Genomic DNA, 23,070 nt, shown 5'->3' on the forward strand with positions numbered 1-23,070 from the left:
GTTTGTTGAGCTGAGGAAAAAAAAAAAAAAAGATTACTATAATCCCTTTATCTGTCTAGCTCCAGAAAAGTACAAAAAATTTCCACTCTTATTGAGAAATAATGGCAGGTGAAAGCGTTGTTTGTTAAGAATTCTACGTGGTGAAACTAAGTTCCTCCGGCTAAATTTTGAAGCTTAAAAACAAATTATTACTGTTATTTCAGACAATGTTTCACTTCCTTGATTACCCAGAATAACTTTATTTCAATACAGATATATTTCCTGAAAGGAGATAAACCATACTTTCTTCAGATTACTTAATCATCCTTTTTGGCAGTGTCCTTTTGCTATGAATCTATCTGAAAATATTATTTTTTTAAATCTGAAAATAAAAAACACAAATGATCAACACGTTGGAAAATGTGTTTACCTACTCAATAGCGTGCATATGAACTATATGTTTTGTGTGTTACAAGCCTTTCAATACAAATGACCTTCTAAAGTGGCATTGAGACAGGCATATTTATGTTTGATATTCCATTAATGACTTTTTGGTAGTTATTTAAAACATATCACCCTCTGTATTTAATAAAGATGGAAAAATACTTAACTCAGCTAGTAGTGGATAATAATGATTTATGCAACAAACATTTAATACCTTATGTGCGAGGGATAGTTCTAAACCTTAAAGATGAGAATACAAATAAGATGCAGTCCCTGAATTGACTAAATCAATAGTTTGGTGAAGAAGAAACACAAATGAACAAATATAAAATCTCATAAATTGGTTAGTAAGTATATGTAGAGTAATACTGTAATAGAGGAGAAACCTAAATTAGCTTAGCGGGGTGAGGGTCTCTGGGAAGGCTTCCTGAGCTTGGTCTTAAAGAATGGGTATTAGTGATCTAGGCAGGAGAGAATGGGAGACAATATTCTATGCTGAGGCAGCAGCACAGAGGAACAAAACAGCATGTTGTGGGCAGAGAACTATAAGCAATTCAGTATTGCTGGAGAGAAAGCTCATGGTATGGAGTGGAGAGAGCTGATGCTAAAAAGGTAGGCAGTGGCCACACCATGAATGATCTTGTGGGGTATGTTAACAAACCTGGACTTTCTCTTGGTCTCAGAAGGATCTAGAAGGGGTGTGATATTTTCAGATTGTGTACCAACTATAACTCTCTGATTCCCTTGAGTGAAGGAGACATGATGATCAGCTACAAGAGTGACAAAATGAGGACCTGAAAACCAAGATGGTGACAGAGGGTATGGTTTCCATTGAGATATACAGGCAGACAGGACAGACTGGATGTGGGGGTGACTCCCAAGTGTCTGGCTGGGGTTAATCTGTTGATGACAATACTGTCCTCACCCACTCCCCGCTCCATCCAAGTAGCTAATATGGAAAGAAAAGCAAAATTGAAGGGGAAGGTTATGGATTCAACATTGGAAGTGTTGAATACGACTCCGGGTTAGCTAGGTGAAGATTTCCAGCAGAAAGTTAACAAGAAGCCAAGAGGGAGGAAGTCTGGAGAGCAGGCTGAAATTTGAATCTGCAAAATATTAGAGACACTAGGAATTTTGAGAGAACAGCCAGTTTTTTGGGGGTTTTGTTTGTTTTACTTAAGCCATTCTAATAGGTGGGTAGTGGTAGCTCATTGTAATTTAAATTTTTATTTCCCTAATATCTAATGATGTTTAGGATCTTTTTTTGTTTGTTTAGGATCTTTTAAAATGATTATTTGTTATTTGTGTATCTTCTTTGGTGTCTATTCAAATCTTTTGCCCATTTTTAAACAACGAGCTGTTTTATTATTGCTTTTTGAGTGCTCCTTATATATTCTCCACACAAGTCCTTCATCAGATACATGCTTTGTAAATATTTTCACAGCATGTGGCTTCAACAGTCTTCTGAAGAGCATAAATTTTTACTTTGTTGAAGTCCAATTTGTCAATTTTTTCTCATCATGCTTTTGGTCTAAGAAATATTTGCCTAAATAAGGTCACAAATATTTCCTCCTAGGTTTTCTTCTGGTATAGGTTTAGGTTTTTCATTTACATCTATGATCCATTTTGAGTTTTTTGGGGCGTGTATGTGGTGTGAGGAATAGATCAACGTAATGAGAGGGGATAAAACCAGCCACGAAGAGTTTATAGACAGGAAGTGCAAAAATGTGGATGGAACCTGGGAATGAAAAAAAGCCAAGATTCAAGGAAGCAGAGTTCGGCATTGCCGGGGAGGCAAGAGGAAAATTCTGAGTAACCAACACTGCCTGCTGAGAAAAGCAATGACAGCTGTCTTTTCAACTTGGATGAGGTCACCCTGGGAAGAGCATTTTCAGTCAAAACAAATCTTCTCTATTCATAATCATATGTAACCAACAGCTTTATAAGAATTCCCCCAGCAGAAACACTTGAGAGGTCTGAACTCCCTGAACACTATTAAAGGTCACTTCTTTAGGTATAGGAAGATCTGGGATTCCTGACACTGAGGGTGCATGAAGCATCCTTGGGGCACTCCAGGCATAAGGTCTTGGGGACAAACCCGAGGAGTCATTGCCTCGTTGGGAAATCAGCACACTCGCTGCTGGGTTTGCCAATCTGACGCTTCACCAGGAAGACACCTAGTTGAACTACAGGAGGATGAGAGTGGGGATTAAAATCTGTGCACTCGGGCAAATCCGGGGACATACCAGGAAAATCCTTCCCGCCCTCCCAGTTTCTGGAGAGGAGGAGTAGGACGCAGGGCCCCTCCAGACTTCCTCCCACGTGGCTTCTCTCCGGCAAAGAGCTACTGCACTTACCCAGGCTTAGGAAGCGGGTGTTTAAGCCATGGGTTAGGGGGCTCGTGAGCACGCCCGATCCTTTCCCTGAGGCAATGAAAGGGGTGCTCCACGGACTCCTCTCGGCCGACTGACCTTTCGCCGCCCTGCCCCAGCGGCCGACGGGTTTCTACCGGTGGAGCGGGGGTCTAGTCTCTGCAGCCCACTAGCGGCTAGCCCGGCCCCCTCCCGCTAGTCGTAAAGTGCAGTAAAGGCACCAGCATTTTGCGGCACCGTAGGTGAGGCCGGCGGCGTGGGTCCTTGCGGTGCAGGGAGCCGGCGCTTTGGTAGTTTCTTCTGCGGAAAGGCGGTAGTTTGGAATTTGGAAAGGCCAGGGAACTAGGTACGATTCTGTCAGCGGGTAATTGGCTGCTCCTAGGTTTGTGTAACAAGCGGTAAAAGTGGTAGGATTGTTTAAAACCTCTTATCCCAGTCCTTAAGCGTGACATAAGGTTCCCAAACCCCTCCTTGTGACTTGCCGCTTCTCTTGTGCTATTTTGGTTGTCACCTTCGTGTTCATCACTAGATTTTAGGTGCCCTCGGTGTAACTGACGGTTTTTCTGTCCACTTCGTCTTGCAGTCTCTCTTCTCCTGAAGTTTGAAATGCTTTATCTCATCGGCTTGGGCCTGGGAGATGCCAAGGACATCACAGTCAAGGGCCTGGAAGCTGTTAGACGCTGCAGTCGAGTGTATCTAGAAGCCTACACCTCAGTCCTGACTGTAGGGAAGGAAGCTTTGGTAGGTGCTGAGCGTTCCCCAGCGTCCTGGGAAGAAAGCTATCTAACATCTGATTTTCATACACTAAGCTGAACAGAATTTTCAGGTCTGCTTGTTTAAACCCTTTGAAACGCATCCTTTCTTCATTAATGATCTGAGGAGCAGAATGGAAATTATACACCAACCAAGTGACTTGGAAAATGAAAGGGTGCTTTGTCCTATTTTACAAGTCTAATTTTGTGGCTTTCTCCAGTAAATAGGAAAGCCATTTTATACTCTTGGGGGATAGTTATCAAAACCCCTTATTTCATGAGGTAGTCAAGAAATCCTTTCTGAGTTGAGTGCTAATGAGGTGCTGACACAGCCTTAATGAGTTGGTTATATATTCAGAAACCAAGCTGAAAGCTTCCCCCTTTGAAGTATGTCCATAGGGAATGGTGATTGCCTTTTTATATCATATCCAGAGAGATCTTACCTTAAATAGACTATCTCCCAATAAGGCTTATACTGATACACTTGTATACATTGAGTGAGCCTGGACTTAATATATACAAATGTATGAGTATACAGTTGTATGAGTATACACTAAGTAACCAGAATATTTGTTAGTGTATTATACATTTAGTTGGCCCTCATAAGGGCCCAGTAAATTTGGGGGAAGGGTCAACTTCAGGTTCATTGTCAAACTCTAAGTAGAATGTAAATCAAATGATTAATACGTATGTTATGGGAGAAGAGAGTAGATTTTTAGAATTGTCTTTGTCCTGTCTTCCAAATAAAAAATTGACTTAAAATTTTTAGGCCTTAGATTACGTTAACATCTTGAAGAAGGAATTAAGAACTGCTACTTGAATTGGCCATGCATTTAAATAAAAGTTGTGTGTAAAGACCAACTTTGATATATACATATACGTGGAGAGAGAGAGAGAAAGTAAGTCTTGCTCTGTTGCCCAGGCTACGGTGTAGTGGTGCCATCATGGCTCACTGCAGCCTCAACCTCCTGAGCTCTAGTATCCTCCCACCTCAACCTCCTGAGTAGCTGGGACTACAGGTGGGTGCCACCATGCCCAGCTAACTTTTTTGTATTTTTTGTAGAGACAGGTTTTTGCCATGTTGCCCAGGCTGGTCACAGGTTCCTGGACTCTAGCGATCCGCCTGCCTCAGCCTCCTCAAGTGCTGGGATTATGTAGACATGAGCGACCACACCCAGCCTAAGACCAACTTTCATTTAAAAAAAATTTTTTTCCTCATTTTTTCACTCTTGGGATAGAACCAAAATATCTAAGCTCAGAATGATAGAAATGTGCCTCTCTAATCAGTGATTAAGGAAAAGTAGAAGGAACTTAATACCATCAAGAAAAGAGAGACAAATAACAAAACAGCAGTTTGATAGAATGACATATCAGGGGATGGCATAGAGGAAAGTTTGGATAAAGTTTTATCTTTGCTTTGTTACATGTTATTGTGACCTTGGACAAGTCCTTTAACTTTAGTGACTTTTCTAAATAGGGTAAAAACCACCTACTTTAGGTGTTGAGCATAGGTCTTAGCATAGGTTCTTAGCTATGGTACGTGGCACAAAAGTGTTCAGAAATAGAAATTGTCAATGGTCACATTTCCAAACTTCTCTGAACCTCAGTTTCTTCATTTGTCAAGTGGGAATCCAAGCAATTCTCCTGTCTCAGCCTCCTGAGTAGCTGGGATTACAGGCGTGTGCCCTTGTGCCTGGCTAATTTTTGTATTTTTAGTAGAGATGAGATTTCACCATGTTGGCCAGGCTGGTCTCAAACTCCTGACCTCAGGTGATCCACCTGCCTCGGCCTCCAAAGTGCTGGGATTATAGGTGAGAGCCACTGCGCCCAGCCGAGGTCTGCCACTCTTGACCTCTACACTGTACTGTGTCTCTGTATTCTTAAGGATAGATAATAGCTACACAAAGTGTCACTTCACAGAACACCTACAGAGAAGGTAGGATTCAAGCAAAATGGTCAATGCTGGATCCTGCCCTGCTTAATAATTTATTCATGTACTCGTTTGTTTGACAGATATTATTGAGTACCAGATACCATTGCACTACAGCAATCCTTACAACTTTTAATAACTCACTCAAAGTTCTCAGTATGTAAGAAACCATATTATTTATCTATGCATCCAGTTTTACTCCATTTGAATTACTTATTACTTCTCAGGAAATCAGTTTTAAGATTCATGCCTCTTCATTCTGTACTGGCTGATGAAATGAAAAAAAAAAAAGGATTCATGATCTTGCATAACAGCCTGTAACCACTATCAGATGACTACTAGCTTACTAGCTCACTCTCTACTGGATTTGTTCTCTAGAGTTGAGCTGTAGGGAATTAAATCACAAAGCAGTTTGTTTGCAAACTTCCTACATATTTAGAATTCAGTTATTGCTCCTGCAACTCTGCCTTTTTAGCAGAAACTAAGGAATATACTTTTAAATTACTGTCTTCTGTATTTATGTAGGAATGTTCACTAGTTCTGTAAACAGCTAATTTTCTATTGTTTCTCATTGGTGCTGCCTTTTTTTTTTTAGCTGAGTTTCCATATGTTTAACCACTGAAAATTTAATAAAAGCTAAACCACCATGTTTGTTTAAACTTATTGTTTAATATATTTATTCCATATTACATCATGTTTCTGAAGTAGGGCTCATGTGTGTACATATTCTGTATTCATCCTATAGTGTTCTACTTGGCCTTTAGAACCAAATTTAGAAATAAATTAAAAATGCAAAAAGCCTCAGATGTTTAGAAGTCCTTTGGGATATTAAGACAGCCCCAAAGACAGAGTTTAATTGCAATATGATATAAAGTACTGGCTCACTGATGAGTTGTATTGAACGATCTGTGTTTGGGCGGTTGCCAAGATATGCACCAGTCCCAAACAAACAGTGTGTGTGTATGTGTGTGTGTGTGTGTGTGTGTGTGTTAGAATGGTCACCTGCTGTCTCTCTATCTTGATATTGGACTTATATCTGTAGGAAGAGTTTTACGGAAGAAAATTGATTCTTGCTGATAGAGAAGAAGTGGAACAAGAAGCAGATAATATTTTAAAGGATGCTGATATCAGTGATGTTGCGTTCCTTGTGGTTGGCGATCCGTTTGGGTAAGTTAAGGCAGAGAGTTTTGAGTTTTTAACTCATTTACTTTTTTTTAATCAGTAAGAATTATTCTATTGCATTTAAAACTTACCTGCCAGGAACTCTATTTATTTAAGCTCTATCTAAAATGTTGTAGTTGAAACTTCCATGATCTTTGAGATTAATGAAGAAAAGCTACTTGGTAAATATATCATCATATGTATCACTGTATTATCAAGTGCCAACTGTAAAGTTTGTATCATTGCTTCTGCTGTTTTAGAAGGTCATGTAGGGCAACAAATGCCTTAACTGGTATATCATTATTAAATAGTTCATTACAGTTCATTACATTATCAAAAGTCACGCCTGCCATTTGCTGCTGATAATTTCAAGCATCTTTGACTTCTTTTGCCCTGGGTTTTTTTTTTTTCCCTTTCGTAATCATCTACCATTTGGCAATACTGCCGTCACTTTGCTTGCCTTGAATTTATCGTTTATCAAGTCTCTGATTTCAATTTCTTATACCCATTGGGAACCCTGTTCTTTGTCATTACCATGAAGATGGGCATCTACTGCCCAGTCGAGCATCATCAATCTCTAATGTCAAGTCAAACAGAAGAGTTTTTTGTCTACAGCTGGTTACCTGAGATTTATATCACAGATTTAAGGAACATAAGGACCATGTAAGACCTTGGAGGGGACTAGGAATTTAATTTAAATACAGTGGTAAACTTTTGCAGGATTCAAAGCAGAAAAAGTCAACATCTGATTAGCATTAAAAGATCACTCTAAATGCTTAGGTAAATGGATTTCAGGGAGGCAGGAATGTTTTGGGTGGAAAAGAGAAAAAGATGGGAACATATTTAGAAGAAGAATGCCAAGATATCCGGATGTGGTAGATAAGGAAAAGGAAAGGAGTAAATCTGACTCCCAGGATTCTAGCTTTATAAATGAGTGGTTGATAGTGTCACTTGAAAACTGGTAAAGAACAGGATTTGGAGAAACAAGAATTGGTTCTGGAAATATGTTAACTTTGAGATGTCAAGTAGGCAGTTAGCTGCTGCTAGAGCTTGGGGGTGGGAGGTCATCCTAGATAAATGACTTTCGAAGTCATCAGTATGTTTATGGTGTTTAAAGCTGGAGGAATGAATAGAATCAGCTTAGGAGAGAAGAATGGGAAAAGAAGAGGACCTAGGATAGCCCTAGGAAACCTTGGAATTTCATTGTGTACCTAGAGCCAGAGGAGGAGGGAGAAAAAGCAAGAGAGTATGTTGTCACAGAAACCAGGAAAAGAGACTGTTTCAAAAAGGAAGGACTGAATAGCTTCAATATAATACTGAAAGTTTGACTGTAAGATGAGGATAGAAGTATGTGTATGAATTTAAAGACACGATGTTTGGAGTTGATTAGTGGTGGTTTTATGGAGGGGTTGGAACCTGAGCTGGGTCTGGCTAGGGTTCAACAGATAGAGATTATGGGGTGGGTCAGGAGAAAGGTAGAAGGAAGAATGCTCATATAAATGAAAAAACTGAGGTATAGAGAAAGTACCTTAATGTAATTGCTCCTATGCTCAGAAACCTTCAGTGACTTCTCATGACCTTAAATCTTGAAGTCTTTCTTTTTTCTCTAGCTACTGTAACTGCTATGCTAGAAACCAAATTGTGCAACTTTCCATTTCATAAGTGTTTTATAATATTCTTCCCCCATTTCTTTGCTCAAGCTTTTTCCTTAAAACAGTTCTTCTCAGTTCCTAATTATACCTAATTGTACTATAAAATTAGTGTACAGCTCAGATGCTACCTGTTTCATTCCTGTTTTATTCAGGAATGCCTTTTTTTTTTTTTTTTTCATTTTAGACTCCTTTAATTTGCTGTTTCTCAGTGATTCATCATATATAACCTTGTGTTTAAATTCAGATTTAAGGAATATTTACTGTACTGCAGTTATTTTTTATTTAACAGCAGATTATTGTTAGGATGTAATAGTTGAAAATGGCATGGTGGGGAATGTGTAATTTTAATTGGAATTTGAGTGGATTAAATGGAGGAGAAATCAGGTAAGGAATATAGACGGCAGCAAGGCATTGAAATTCTTAGATATCAGCCAAAAATACCCCTTATTTAATTTTAAGACCCCTTCTTATTTAAATAAAATATATAAAAAGAGAAGATTGTTTAAGATGGTGAATCTTAAATTCTTTTTTTCAATATTTTTAAAATGGTAAAATGACACATGACAAAATGTGTCATTGTAACCATTTTAGTGTACAGTTCAGTGGCATGCGAAGTACATTCACATGGTTGTGCAATTATCAGCACTGTCCATCTCCAACAATATGAAGTTCTTGAAGACAATTAAAAGTCATGGTAAAGTAAGTTCATGTAGTCTCATCTTTGTTCTTCTACCCAGGTCATTGAAAGGAGTATGGAAATAGATCACACAAAGAAAGTAAATGAGTCTAAAAAAATACTAAATCAATAGAACTTAATCATTATGATAGTTGACGGTCTCAAACATTCTATCCCTAAATCTCTGCAGAAGAAGTCTTTATTAAACACACTGTCTCTAATGATGGTTCTGTTTTATTATTCCATTCTGTATTTCAGTATGCTCTGTAACTATATTATTATAATGAATACATAATTTTTATCCCTATGTTGTATGCCTTTTCCTTAGCGGCATACATGTACAGATAATATGTCCTGATGTAGGCTGTGTGACTGCTTCCATTTCCATGTAATGAATGTGAACAGTGCTTGGCACCTAATAACTATAAAATCAATGTCAGCATTATTAGTAGTCCATTTTTCTTCAATATAAATAAAGCTGTCACGTATAAATTTATGTATATAATACCTTCCTCCCTCCCACTTCTTTATCCCCATATTTTAGATTGTTTCCTTATGGTAGATCCTCCAAAATAGGTTTTTTTAGGAATAAAATATCAAAAAGTGTGGACATGGAGATTTTCTAGCAAAAAGCATGTTGTCAATTATTTTTCAAAAGGATAGTGCCAATTGTTAGTGCTTCCATAGTTCATGAAAACATCATTTTCACTATATCATTGGAAACATTACTGAATTTCTGGACCACCAGCCATACTTACGTCAAAAAGGGAGGCACTATAACATTTAAAACAAACATACCGGCTGGTGCGGTGGCTCATGTTTGTAATCCCAGCACTTTGGGAGGCTGAGGTGGGTGGATTGCCTGAGCTCACAGGTTCGAAACCAGCCTGGGCAACATGGCAAAACCCCGTCTCTACTAAAAATACAAAAAATTAGCCAGGTGTGGTGACAGGTGCCTGTAATCCCAGCTACTCGGGAGGCTGAGGCAGAAGAATTGATTGAACCTGGGAGGTGGAGGTTGCAATGAGCTGAGATTGTGCCACTGCACTCCAGCCTGGGCAACAGAGCAAGACTCTATCTCAAAAAAAAAAAACAAAAAAAATCAAATTTTGTATATTCAAATTGGCCACCTTTGTGTACTTTTATCGATTCCATTAATCAAAACATTTTTGGGTCTCCTTTTTTGAAATTGCCTTTAGAACAATTTCAAGTAACAAGCATATTATTACAGATTTATTACTATTTCTGAGCATACATACATATACACATATATGATTTTAGATAGAGCCATATACCTAGAAATAGTAAATGTGTGTGTGTGTGTATGTATGTGTCTACTCATTTTAAATAAACTTGTGATAGAGATGTAATTTTGAACCAGTTTTTCTTTTTCATGTACTTAAATAACTCACCAAGTAAGTAATTTAGTTTTCTTTACTCTTAATGTTAAGTAGTGAGATTCTGTTGAAGGTGATATTTAAAAAAATTATAATTGATATTCATTTTTTTTAAAGCTTATTTGAAATCAAATTAATGATTATGTTTCATACTAGTTTTATTTTATGTATGTGATTAAAAACAAGCTTCCTTGGTGGGCATTTGTTAATATATATCTGACTGCTTCATGGGGTGAAAGCCCTTGATCTTCCTACTTGGTATGCACTGACCAGTCGACAGGCTCTGCTTGTTTGCATGTGATTTCTCAGACATGCTAATGTTGCTTTACCCAGTAGGGCCTGGAATTTTTATCAAGAGGGAAAAATGTCTTTAAAATGCAGTTCTAAATTGATAAGGGGTTACATTTCACTATGTTCATATTTATCTATATTCTCTCTTTACTCCAATCTACCTACTTATAATCTTGAGATTTATTTTAAAAAAGGAAAGACAGCAGGTCAGATACGCACACACATGTACATGTGCATACACACATCCTAATTATACACAGTAACCAAATGAAAACAGTTATAAATAAAATGACTGCTAGACAAGTATAAAATCCAATATAATATGAGATAGGACTCTCATATAAAGACTGAGTGACAAGCTGTGAAAATTTATTCTCAGGCATACCTTGTTTTATTGTGTTTTGCTTTATTTCATTTCACATACATTGCATTTTTTAAAAATTGAAGGTTTGTGGCAACTTTGCATTGAGCAATCCTGTTGGTGCCACTTTTTCTGACAGCATGTTCTCACTTCCTGTCTCTGTGTCACATTTTGGCAATTATTGTGATATTTCAACCTTTTTCATTATTACATCTGTTAATGGTCATTTGTGATCAGTGATCTTTGATGTTACTATTGTGCTTTGGGTTGCCACAAACCAAGTGCATATAAAATGGTGAACTTAATTGATAAATGTTGTGTGTGTTCTGACTGCTCCCACCAACCAGCCATTCCCCCAACTCTCTCTCTGTCTCCTTGGGCCTCCCTTTTACCAGAGACACAACAATATTGAAGTTAGGCCAATTAGTAACCCTACAATGACCTCAAAGTGTTCAAGTGAAAGAGTCACATGTCTCTCACTTTGAATCAAAAGCTAGAAATGATTAAGGTTAGTGAGGAAGACATATAGAAAGCCAAGAGGCTGGGTGCAGTGGCTCACACCTGTGATACCAGCATTTTGGGAGACTGAGGCAGGCAGATCACCTCAAATCAGTAGTTCAAGACCAGCCTGGCCAACATGGCGAAACCCCGTCTCTACTAAAAAATACAAAAATTAGCTGGGCATGGTGGCGGGTGCCTGTAATCCCAGCTACTCAGGAGGCTGAGGTAGGGAGAATTACTTGAACCCGGGAGGTGGAGGTTGCAGTGAGCCAAGATCGCTCCAGTGCACTCCAGCCTGGGTGACATAGCGAGACTCTGTCTTGAAAAAGAAAGCCAAGATAGGCTGAAAACTAGGCCTTTTTCACCAAACAGCCAAGTTATGTATGCAAAGGAAAACTTCTTTTTTTTTTTTTTTTTTGAGAAGGAGTCTCACTTTGTCGTCCAGGCTGGGGTGCAGTGGTGTGATCTCGGCTCACTGCAAGCTCCACCTCCCGGGTTCACGCCATTCTCCTGCCTCTGCCTCCCGAGTAGCTGGGACTACAGGCACCTGCCACCACACCCGGCTAACTTTTTGTATTTTTAGTAGAGATGAGGTTTCACTGCGTTAGCCAGGATGGTCTTGATCTCCTGACCTTGTGATCCGTCTGCCTCGGCCTCCCAAAGTGCTGGGATTACAGGCGTGAGCCACCGCGCCCGGCCAGAAAAGTTCTTAAAGGAGATTAAAAGTTCTACTCTTACAAATGCACAAATGATAAGGAAGTAAAACAGACTTATTGCTGATAGGGAGAAAGTTTTGGTATTCTGTATAGAAGATCAAACCTGCCACAATCTTCCCTTAAGCTGAAATCTAATCCAGGGCAAGGCCCGAACTCTCTTCAAGTCTGTGAAGGCTGACAGTGGTGAGGAAGCTGCAGAAATATAGTTCCAAGCTAGCCGAGATTGGTTCATGAAGTTTAAGGAAAAAAGTTGTCTCTATAACATAAATGTGTGAGCTTTTATGGATAACAAAATGTGGAAACAAGTTATCCAGAAGGTCTAGCTAAGATAACTGATGAATCACTTCACAGATTTTCAGTGTGGATGAAACAGCCTTCTATTGGAAGAGGATGCCTTGTAGGACTTTAATTGCTAGAGAGGAGAAGTGAATGCCGGACTTAAAAGGACTGGCTAACTCTTGGTAGGGCTAATGCAGCTGGTGACTCTAGGTTGCAGCCATTGCTCAGATATATAATCTTATGAAAATCCTAGGGCCTGTAAGAATTAACCTAAATCTGTTCTCCCTGTGTACTGTAAGTGGAACAAGAAAACCTGAATGACAGCACATCTGTTTACAGCATGGTTCACTGAATACTTTAAACCCACCCTTGAGACCTATTGCTCAAAAAAATAGATTTCTTTCAAAACATTATTGCTCATTGATAATGCACTTGGTCACCCAAGAGCTCAGGCAGTGTACAAGAAGATTACTGTTGTTTTTATGCCTGCTAACCCAACATCTATTCTACAGCTCATGGATCAAGGAGTAATTTTGACTTTCAAGTCTTTTTATTTAAGAAATACATTATGTGAGACTATAGCTGCCCTAGATAGTGATTTCTCTGATGAGTCTGGGCAAAGTAAATTGAAAAACTTCCAGAAAGGATTCACCATTCTAGATGTCATTTAAAATACTCATGATTCATGAGAGGAGGTAAAAATATCCACATTATTAGCAGTTTGGGAGAGGTTGATTCCAACCCTCATGAATGACTTTGAGGACTTCAAGACTTCATTGCAGGCAGTAACTGTAGATATGGTAGAAATAGCAAGAGAACTAAAATTAGAAGTGGAGTCTGAGATACAACAGAATTACTCCAATCTTAGGATAAAACTTGAACAGATGAAGAGTTGCTTTTTAAGGACGGACAAAGAAAGTGGTTTCATGAGATGAAATCTATTCTTGATGAAGATACTGTGAACATTGCTGAGATGACAACACAGGATTTAGAATATTACATAAACTGAGTTGATTAGATTACTGGCAGGGTTTGAGAATACTGGCTCCAATTTTGAAAGATGTTCTACTGTGGGTAAAATGGTATCACACAACATTGCATGCTACAGAGAAATCTTTCATGAAAGGAAAAGTCAATCAATGCAGCAAATTTCATTGTTTTATTTTAAGAAATTGTCACAGCCACCCCCATCTTCAGCAACCACCACCCTGATCAGTTAGCAGCCATCAACATGGAGGCAAGACCATCCACTAGCAAGAAGATTACGACTCACTGAAGGCTCAGATGATTGTTAGCATTTTTTAGCAATAAAGTATTTTTAAACTAAGATGTGCACATTTTCTGGACATGATGTTATTACACACTTAACAGACTACAGTTTAGTATAAACATAACTTTTATATGTATAAGAAACTAAAATAATCCATGTGGCTGACTATATTTTAATATTTACATTATTGTGGTTATCTTGACCCAAACTTGCAGTATCTTCATGGTGTATCTGTATATTCTGCCTTATATTTTAAATACAAAAACAAAGCCTTCAAAATAGAGCAGTGATTCTAGTTGTGCCCTAATTTAGAATTTTAGAGCAGTAATTTTAAGAATTTAAAAGGGCTCTGAGACCAAAGAGCTTAAGAATTGCTGCTCAAGAGTTAAGTTGCTGAGCTTATATTTCTTAGATGTCTTTTTCGGGTATTTACAGGACAAAGGGCAAGTAAAGGCAAGTAAAGAAAACAGCCAAGGCTGCTTTCGGAGTGTTATAGTAGCAACTCAACATTTTGAAGGGCATGTTTAGTCTTGCATTTTCTTGCTAAAAAGCTCAGATGAAAGCCTTATGCAGGTGTGTAGAAGAATTTGAAGAAATGCAGTGCTCCTGTCTCTTTAATTGACATGAACTTAGGAAATATTATAGCTTTACTGTCTTGAAAGTGTTGTTTGCTTTAATCCAATCTAATCTTTTCTCACTACAGGGCTACAACACACAGTGATCTTGTTCTAAGAGCAACAAAGCTGGGAATTCCTTATAGAGTTATTCACAATGCCTCCATAATGAATGCTGTAGGCTGCTGTGGTTTACAGGTAATGCAACAAAGGAGGTTTTTCAGTGGAATTAAACAAAAAGGTTTTATTTTTCCACAAATTGAAAATACGTTTATTTGTATTTTATGAATCATAAAACATACTATTATTTGATACTAGACTACTTATATACATATTCTGAATTTTTTAACACTAATTTTTTTAATGCTAGGTTTTCCACCTTATTGGAGTAGAACATTTAGATTTAACTAGAAAATTGTTTTAACCTTATATCCAACTTGTACTTACATAAAAAGGAAAATATAAACTAATCCAAATGACTCACTCAGCATTGTCGAGGGCCATGATGTTTCATACAGTATTGTTTTGTGTGCTGTCAAGAGCATTGTGATGCTGCATTTCTTAGTGGAATCAGTATAAAAGCTAAACGCCAGGGATGTAGGCTTTTAAACCAGATTTGCAGTTATTGATGTATAAAGTTAGTCATTTTTGTGTCCAACAGTCTTGGTTCTAAGGGGTTAGAGTGCCCCACAATTGTTTCCAAGATTTACTTCTTAGCTACTGACATTCATTTTCCAAGCTTGGTGTTTGTATTCTGATGTTCACACATGGATAATCCATGACAACTATGACTGCTGCTTGGCTAACAGTGGTTTTAAGACATCATCGATTGTTAAGACATAGTCCTATTTTCAGATATATCATAACAGGAAAACAACATGCATCTTAGAATCTATGAAATAAAGTATTCCCCAGTGTGTCTTCCTGAAACGCATAATTTAAAAATAGATACTTTCAAGAAGATATGTTAGCATCAGGCACCAATTCTATGTCTATAGCTTTAGAGGACTATATTTTCTGTATGACTTGGAGAGAATAGTTCAATTTAATTGACTAATACTGGCTTTTTATGTCAAAATGTTGCCTGTGTTTGTGAAGAACTAGAGAAAAAGTATAAATGATTGACCTGACAATATTCACCACTTGCTCTTAGTTGTTATGTTTAAATTAGCATGGAATTTTGCTTTTTTGCCCAAAATGCATACTTTTAAAAAACCTTGCCCATTCAAGTCTTTTTTTACATTTTGAAACCCTTCTGAACATTTCTGTGTTGGAGTAAGTTGAATGCTATTCATAAAACCATAAAGTGTTAGTGCTACAAAGAATGCTATAGGGATGGAGAAAATGATGCCAAAATATGTTCCCAAGGTCATTCAGGTAGGTGGTAGCATAGATGGAGCTAAAACTCTTGATCCCTAGTCCAGTATTCTTCCCTTCTGCGGGTGTCCAAGGGAGAGAAATCTTAGTTTCTGTTGCTGGTTGAGCCAGTAAAGCTGCTTCCTCTTCCCTCTTTTCTGCTTATCACTAGAGACAGAAACTAAAAACCAAGGCTTCAGGCTGCTAAAAGCCTAAAACACAACAAAACAGAAAAACAACCACAAAATAAGGCGGATTGGACAAGCTTGTGACAGTGCTGCCTTTTAAGAATTGATAACTGATGGCTGGGCGCGGTGACTCACGCCTGTGATCCCAGCACTTTGGGAGGCCGAGGCGGGTGGATCACCTGAAGTCAGAGGTTCGAGACCAGCCTGGCCAACATGGTGAAACCCCGTCTCTACTAAAAATACAAAAATTAGCTGGGCGTGGTGGCAGGCACCTGTAATCCCAGCTTCTGGGGAGGCTGAGGCAGGAGAATCACCCCAGCACGCAAGGCGGAGATTGCAGTGAGCCGAGATGGCACCATTGCACTCCAGCCTGGGCAACAAGAATGAAAACTCCATCTCAAAAAAAAAAAAAAGAATTGATAAATGCTAGAAGAAAGAAAAAAAGGAGAGAAATTATCATTTGATAAATAAAGATGTGTAAACCTTAAGCTAATAGAACATACATTTTTATCATATTTCATATAATTTTATGTCTTGTAAAGAAAATTAACTAGCCCTTTCTCCATCATATTTTGCTCTAAATTATAGCTATTTTAAATTTTTTTTTTGCTTCTTTTTTAAGCATAAAAATAGAACACATCCCTTGTAAATCTGTTTTATAGACTGGTTAAAACTAAACCTGGGTGATCCTGTCCTTCTGATCCTCCACACTGATAGATAGGTAAAGTATAATTGTTCTTATGTCTAAAATGGGTGAAGGTATTTGAGTGGGAATTTACTGTGAGAATTTGCAGTCTTCATACAAGCACCTACAGTCATATCCATATATAATATATTATTTTTCAAAAAACTTTCTCACAATTGTGTGTGGGATTTCTCTAAACAGCCACACACCATTTTTACCCCAGCTTAGTTTTATTATCTAATCTGAATATGAAACAACTATTTGTGTGAGAAACAGGAGGTGCCTTTCTAGGTTCTGTCTTATATAGTGATGACATTTCCATGAAGATATACATCTTGTACCACTGAAATTCATATCAGAAGAGGTAATTACTGATTCATTTTATACAGTTTTCTAATATAAAAAGCATTACAAATCATATGCATAAAACTTAAATTTTAAAATAAATTTATAGATATCCTGCATAATGCAAGTACTTTGACAAAGTCTTCTTCCTTATAATAGCTGGCCTTTTTACTGTTTGGACTAGTGCTTATGGAAGAAACAATAACCTAAATCTGTGGTTCTCAGACTTTAGTATTTATTAGAATCACCTGGAGGGCTTGTAAGACAGGTTGCTGGGCTTCATCTTCAGACTTTCTGATATAGTAGATCTGGGATGGGGTCTGAGAATTTATATTTCTAACAAATTCTCAGATGATGCTGAAGCTATTGCTACAGGTACCATACTTTGAGAACCACCAACCTAGACAAATTAAAAACTTAGAAAGTGAGAGAACTGTATTATCTTTCATTTGTCATGGCAGGATTGGAAGAGTAGGTTTTTAATTCCCGGTATACACTTGTTAAATGTAGGCTGTTGAGGGGTTATCTTGCCATACTCTCTTGCTCAATTTTTTAAAAGGGAAGTGAGAACCACTGTGAAAAGGCATTCTGTCATCTCCATGAAAGAGCTTTCCATGAGTTCAAAACCAGTCATCAAGTTATTGAACAGAAATATACTTTGGATGTTGTGACAAACCTGAACCATACATGCTTTCTAACGTCTTTGCCTTAAAGAGTAGCAGTGTGAAATTTCTAACCTAGAAATAGGCAGACTTTTCAGCTATCAATATATCGACCCCCTTTGAACTATTCTGTTGTTTTTGTTGTTTTCTAAAGAAATAACATGCAGAGTTCAGAATCAACCACTGAGTTCATTACCTTTGTAGTTTTATTAGCCAACAGAAAATTTTTGTTCATCACTATGATGGTAAAAATAGTTGTTTAACTATCTAACACTCCTTCATACACACAGACATTCACATACACAGCCAGCTGATATGCACTTATAGGCTTGCCATAAAATAAAATTATCTACCACAAACTCCATATTTCTGATGAAAAATTTCCTTGTAAAATAAAAAGTGTATTAGAGACTTCCAAGTTAGACATCTTTAAAGAGAATAGTGATCCATTCATTCAACAAATACTGTTAACCTAGTTATTTTTCTAAGTGCCTTTGGATACAGTAATAAACTTGACCAATAGGGTCCCTGCTCTCAAAGAGCTTCTATTTTAGTGGGCAGAAGAGACAACAATAAAATGATAAATATTAGATATTGGTAAGTATAAGAAATTCAAGTAGACTGGTGTTTAGAGTGACTAAGTCACTACTGAGGTCGGGGAGGTATCTCTAAGAAGGTGACATTTAAGTTAGATATGAATCAAGAAGGAACCAGCATATTCTATACAGAGGGAACAGTCGGTACAAAGGTCCTGAAGTGAGAATGAGCTTGGCTTGTTAAAGGAACCAAGGAAAGGCTGTTGGACCGTAGCAGGCAAGGGGAAGAGTGACCTGAGGTTGGATAGGTGGACAGGGCTGGATCACTAGACTCTCATCCAACATTAGGAGTTTAGATGTTATCGTAAGTGACATAGATTGACATTGAAGGGTTTTAAGCAATAGAAATACTTGATCTGATAAATTTTTAAAAACATAATCTTTGGCCAATACATGAAGATTGAATTACTGCCAGGCAAGATTTGAATTGAGGAAATCAATTAGGAGGCTAATTATAGTCATTTAGAGGAAAGATGATGGTGGCTTGTTCTGTATGGAGTATGGCATAAGAGAAGATTTAGAAAGTGAACTTAGGAGCATTTTCTATTAAGAGAATTGAGATTTGGGGAGATGTAGAGAGCCACTTCTGCCTTACTGATAGTCCTAGGAAAGGAATTGGGGTCTTTATGCATCATCTTCACTATCACTGTTATTATGGTTTGTACCCCACAAAAACTTGTCTGTAGGGCTGGACTCTTCTATTACTATTGCTCAATTGGTTTCCTACTTTGGTTGGTTCTGTTAAACTTGTCATTGCTAGAGCAGTTGCCTCCTTTCAGTAAGAGCCCTGTGCCAGTCTTCCTGTGCTTTCAGGACCATAGATTAATCATAGAATTGATTATGTGGAAGAGTAGTATTATGTTTATCTTACTCCCAGACTCTTGAGGGTATGGATGTTGCCTGGAAGGCTCTACTAATGTCTTGGGAAGAGTTAAAGTCATGGGGTAGATATTAAGCACATATATGTTAAATGAAAGAAGCCAGACATAGAAGACCATGTATTATTTGATTCCGTTTATATGAAGTGTCCCCCAAAAGGCAAATCTGTAGAGACAGAAAGTAATTAATGGTTGTTTGGGGCTGGGCATTACAGGGATTAACTGTGAATGGACATAAGGGATCTTAGTTGGGAGATGAAAAATGTTCTAAAACTAAGTATGGCAATGGTTGCACAGCGTGGTAATTTACTAAAAAGTGTTGAATTATACGCTTGAAAGGGTCATTGTTACGTGAATGATAATGCAGTAAAGTGGTTAAAAAAATGAATTATAAGAAGTTAGCTAGATAGGCAAAAGGGCAGAAGACATTCCCAACAGAGAGAGAAGTGTAGTTAAAAGAGAGAGTCTTAGAAGCACTTTAGGGAATTTGTAAGATATTGCAGAAACACACACATACATACAAATATGCACATAAATAAATACCAAAGAAACCTTGGCTATCTAGGGAGTCAGTTAACACAATATGTATGTTGAATAAAAATTGACCACATATTGGGTAGAATTGGTAGAGGAAAAATATAATGGAAAAGATTTAGAATTTAACTTCAAATTAAAAGGCCTTGGTTTTACTTCTTGCCTAGGCAGTAACTAAGGCATCACCCTACTTCTCTGGATCTCAGATTTCTTTACCGTAAGGGTATGTGTTGAGGATTGGGAGGGAGATTGGATGAGAGAGCTGGTTTTCAAACCGCACCATGATGTATGAAGATGCTTTAGGGATTCTGCAGATAATGAAGTAGTGACATAACAACAAATAACAAATATTTAGATCTTCAGGGAGCCCAATTATTATCTTTAACTCTATTGATGTTTTACTTAAGAGTAGTTCATTTAGAAAAAAAGAACTAAATGTACACTAAGTGCCAGTAAAATGTATGAAAATTACTAACCTAGATAAGCTCTAATATCTTATAGATTTGGAAGCCAAAAAGCCAGCCTCTTTACCAACATTTGGCAAAGATTATCTTGACTGAGATACTATTAGGTACTCAAATTTTCATTCAGTAAATTTTAGGATTTTTCACATTAAAATAATAGTTATAAACACATATACTTTAAAATCATGTTTTTAAATTCCTAACAGATATTTCTAACACTTATAATTGTTTAACATTTTTCAGATTTTTCTAATGAAAGAAAAGCCTATTTGTATGTCTAAAGCCAGGCATGTTGGTTGTGTTCAGATGTCGTGGTAATGAAAATTTGCTTAATAAATTGAGGATCAATCTTAATAAATCAGAGATTTTTCTCAATACACAGAAGATAGGAGAATAAAGCCCTTTTCTTGAATTCTTGAGTTTAACATTTCTGCAGAAGCAGTTAGCTTAGACATACAGTCAGAATTGCTTCCATTTAGCATTGTTCCTGCTTTAGAAGAACCATTTTCCTTGATAATAAATGATTTCTATACTTACAGAAAATTAGGAAGATATATTGATTATAAAAAGAAAATTAAAAAGCATCCATAGTACCACCACCTAGAGGTATCCACAATTACCAATTTTGGCATATTTCAGTCTTTTTATTCAACACTTAGTATGTGTATATTTACTTAATCTTATAGGCCAAACAAATATTAGAAGAAATTAAAAATTCTGAAATACTTCTTTATATATAATTTTATTGTATTAATCATTTGTGTGATAGAATATATTAGTTCTCTTGTAGAAATTTGGTAACTGAAATGGTTTTAAAACATTTTGAAAGGCAGATAAATGAGACAATTCCATGAAACTAGGTAGCAATGATTTCTAGATAAAAACTGCATTATCAGTTGTGACTGACTTCAGAGAAAAGGTTGTATAATTTCCTATCATTGTGAAATGTTTCCACTTTCTCTTGCTATTGCATGAGTGACCTTGAGTATTGCCATATGTTCATCTGTTTATATAATGCATTTCTAGTTTGGAAAAATGTATGTTACTTTCCGAAAGTAACAACTCATTTCCTCCCTTTTTTTTAATACCACAACATTCAGTGTGATAGTCAGCATTGTCAACCTTGTAGTGATTCTTGTTGTTAGTTTTCAGAATCATTAATTGGTTTCATTGTTGTCCAGGGACTAACGTAGTAATGAAAAACTCTAGCTTAATACAAAGAACACCTAGTTTTAGTGTTCTTTGTATTAAGCTAGGTTTTATCATCTAGAGTTCTACATCTTCTGTGGTCTTAGAAGAAAATAATCTAAGCTCTTTCTATCCTTTTAGTCACTTAGCAACAGTTTTTGACTACCTGCTAAGTCATGAGCATGTTTAATTTTTTTTCTTCTTTTTTGTTTCCACTTATTACTGGTTCTAATCATTATTTTTTTTAGTAGCCACCTCACCATCATTTTTTTCCTACTTCATAGTTTTCTTTTTAAATTGTAAATCTAATTGTGCCATTCTTCTATTAAAACAATTTTGGTAAATTAATCCCCATCCTATATAGAATGTTCAGTTACTTGTATGTTGTATTAGTCCATTCTCATGCTTCTCATAAAGACATACCCAAGACTGGGAAATTGAGGTCAATTTGACTCAATTTTGAGGTTAAATTGACTTTGAGGTCAATAAACTGTGAAGTTTAATTGAGTCACAGTTCAGCATGGCTGGGGAGGCCTCAGAACACTTACAATTATGGCTGTAGGCAAAGCAAACACAGCCTTCTTCACATGACAGCAGCAAGGAGATGTGCAGAGTAAAGAGGGGGGAAGCCCCTTATGAAACCATCAGATCTCGTGAGAACTCAATATCACGAGAACAGCATGGAGGTAACTGCCCCCACCTTCACCCTCCCACTACCAGGTCCTTCCCACGACATGTGGGGATTATGGGAACTACAAGATGAGATTTGAGTGGGGACACACCCAAGCCATGTTATATATGTTTATGATTTTATATTATAAATGCTTTGATTTACTGATTTTCCTGTCTGCCGTTGCAGTCTATCACAGTGCCATGCATGTAATCAATATGTAACAAGTACTTGCTGGGTTGAATTTCTTATTTATTTTTTCCCCCAACCCCCTGCCTTCCACCATGGAGTTCGATCTTGTCTTTGAAATTATATGCTCTAAATTGTCATTTTAAAATTTAATTTACAAGTGGCTCTCATTATAAATCCTGTAGCTCTTCTGTCCACATAGTCATTCAACTTTATGTACCTAGTGTGTGACCATGTGCATACTCTTTCTTAGTGTCATCAAAAATCAGTGTTACATCAATGGTAAGCAAATTGTATGTGGGGATAAAAACAACAACAAACAAAACCCAACCCCAAGACCAGTATTCTGTATAGAACAGAAAACTAATCACTCTTGATTATGTGGTTTTGTGGTACATTTTTTGACAGTTTTGCTGGCTTGGCTTTCTTTCACTTCACAGATTTCACTGATTTAATTTAGGATATAAATATATGATACTTGCAGGGCTTAATAGAGTTCTTAGCAAGTTTAATTTTTCTTAATTTAACAGATTTTTTAACTTAAATACCACAGAAAATATTTTTATTATACAAAGTAACAAAAGCATTGAAGTCTAAAATGGAGTTTTACAAAGCATCTATGCTTCTAAAAGGAAAGAAATATTGATGGCTATGAGATGAATTAGGAGAGTGTTAAGGTTATTCAGGCAAGTGACATTGAGGGCTCAAATCATAGTTGTAGGGAAAGAAATGACTAGTCAGCTACATAAACTATACAGCAGAATTTACAGGAATTGGCACTAAATAAGATGTCAGGAATTAGATATATGTTTAGAGAGAAGTCAGGTACAGTTAGCTATTTCTAGGTAATTGCTTAATGCCATTCTAAATATTGCTCAAGACTTCCCAGCTCTGTTACTTTGTTCATAGTATCTCATTCT

General features: G+C 37.1%; 1 protein-coding gene and 1 long non-coding RNA gene across 4 annotated transcripts in view; one reads left to right on the forward strand and one right to left on the reverse strand.

The window, feature by feature from the left end:
* LOC103224359 (uncharacterized) overlaps window positions 1-2,996 on the reverse strand; it is a 65,104-nt gene extending 62,108 nt beyond the window's left edge. For all 3 annotated transcript variants that reach the window (XR_494098.3, XR_005240367.2, XR_012090016.1), the window contains exon 1: window positions 2,781-2,996. This is a non-coding gene — a long non-coding RNA (uncharacterized lncRNA). The remainder of the gene's footprint in view (window positions 1-2,780) is intronic.
* Window positions 2,984-23,070, forward strand: part of DPH5 (diphthamide biosynthesis 5) — a 49,959-nt gene continuing 29,872 nt past the window's right edge. Inside the window, exons 1-4 of the mRNA XM_007977803.3 lie at window positions 2,984-3,141; window positions 3,379-3,536; window positions 6,520-6,644; window positions 14,485-14,593. Coding sequence (XP_007975994.2) covers window positions 3,402-3,536; window positions 6,520-6,644; window positions 14,485-14,593 — 369 coding nt within the window. The 5' untranslated portion in view covers window positions 2,984-3,141; window positions 3,379-3,401. The remainder of the gene's footprint in view (window positions 3,142-3,378; window positions 3,537-6,519; window positions 6,645-14,484; window positions 14,594-23,070) is intronic.

Source organism: Chlorocebus sabaeus, chromosome 20 (genome assembly GCF_047675955.1).
Source record: "Chlorocebus sabaeus isolate Y175 chromosome 20, mChlSab1.0.hap1, whole genome shotgun sequence".
Classification (NCBI taxonomy): domain Eukaryota; kingdom Metazoa; phylum Chordata; class Mammalia; order Primates; family Cercopithecidae; genus Chlorocebus; species Chlorocebus sabaeus.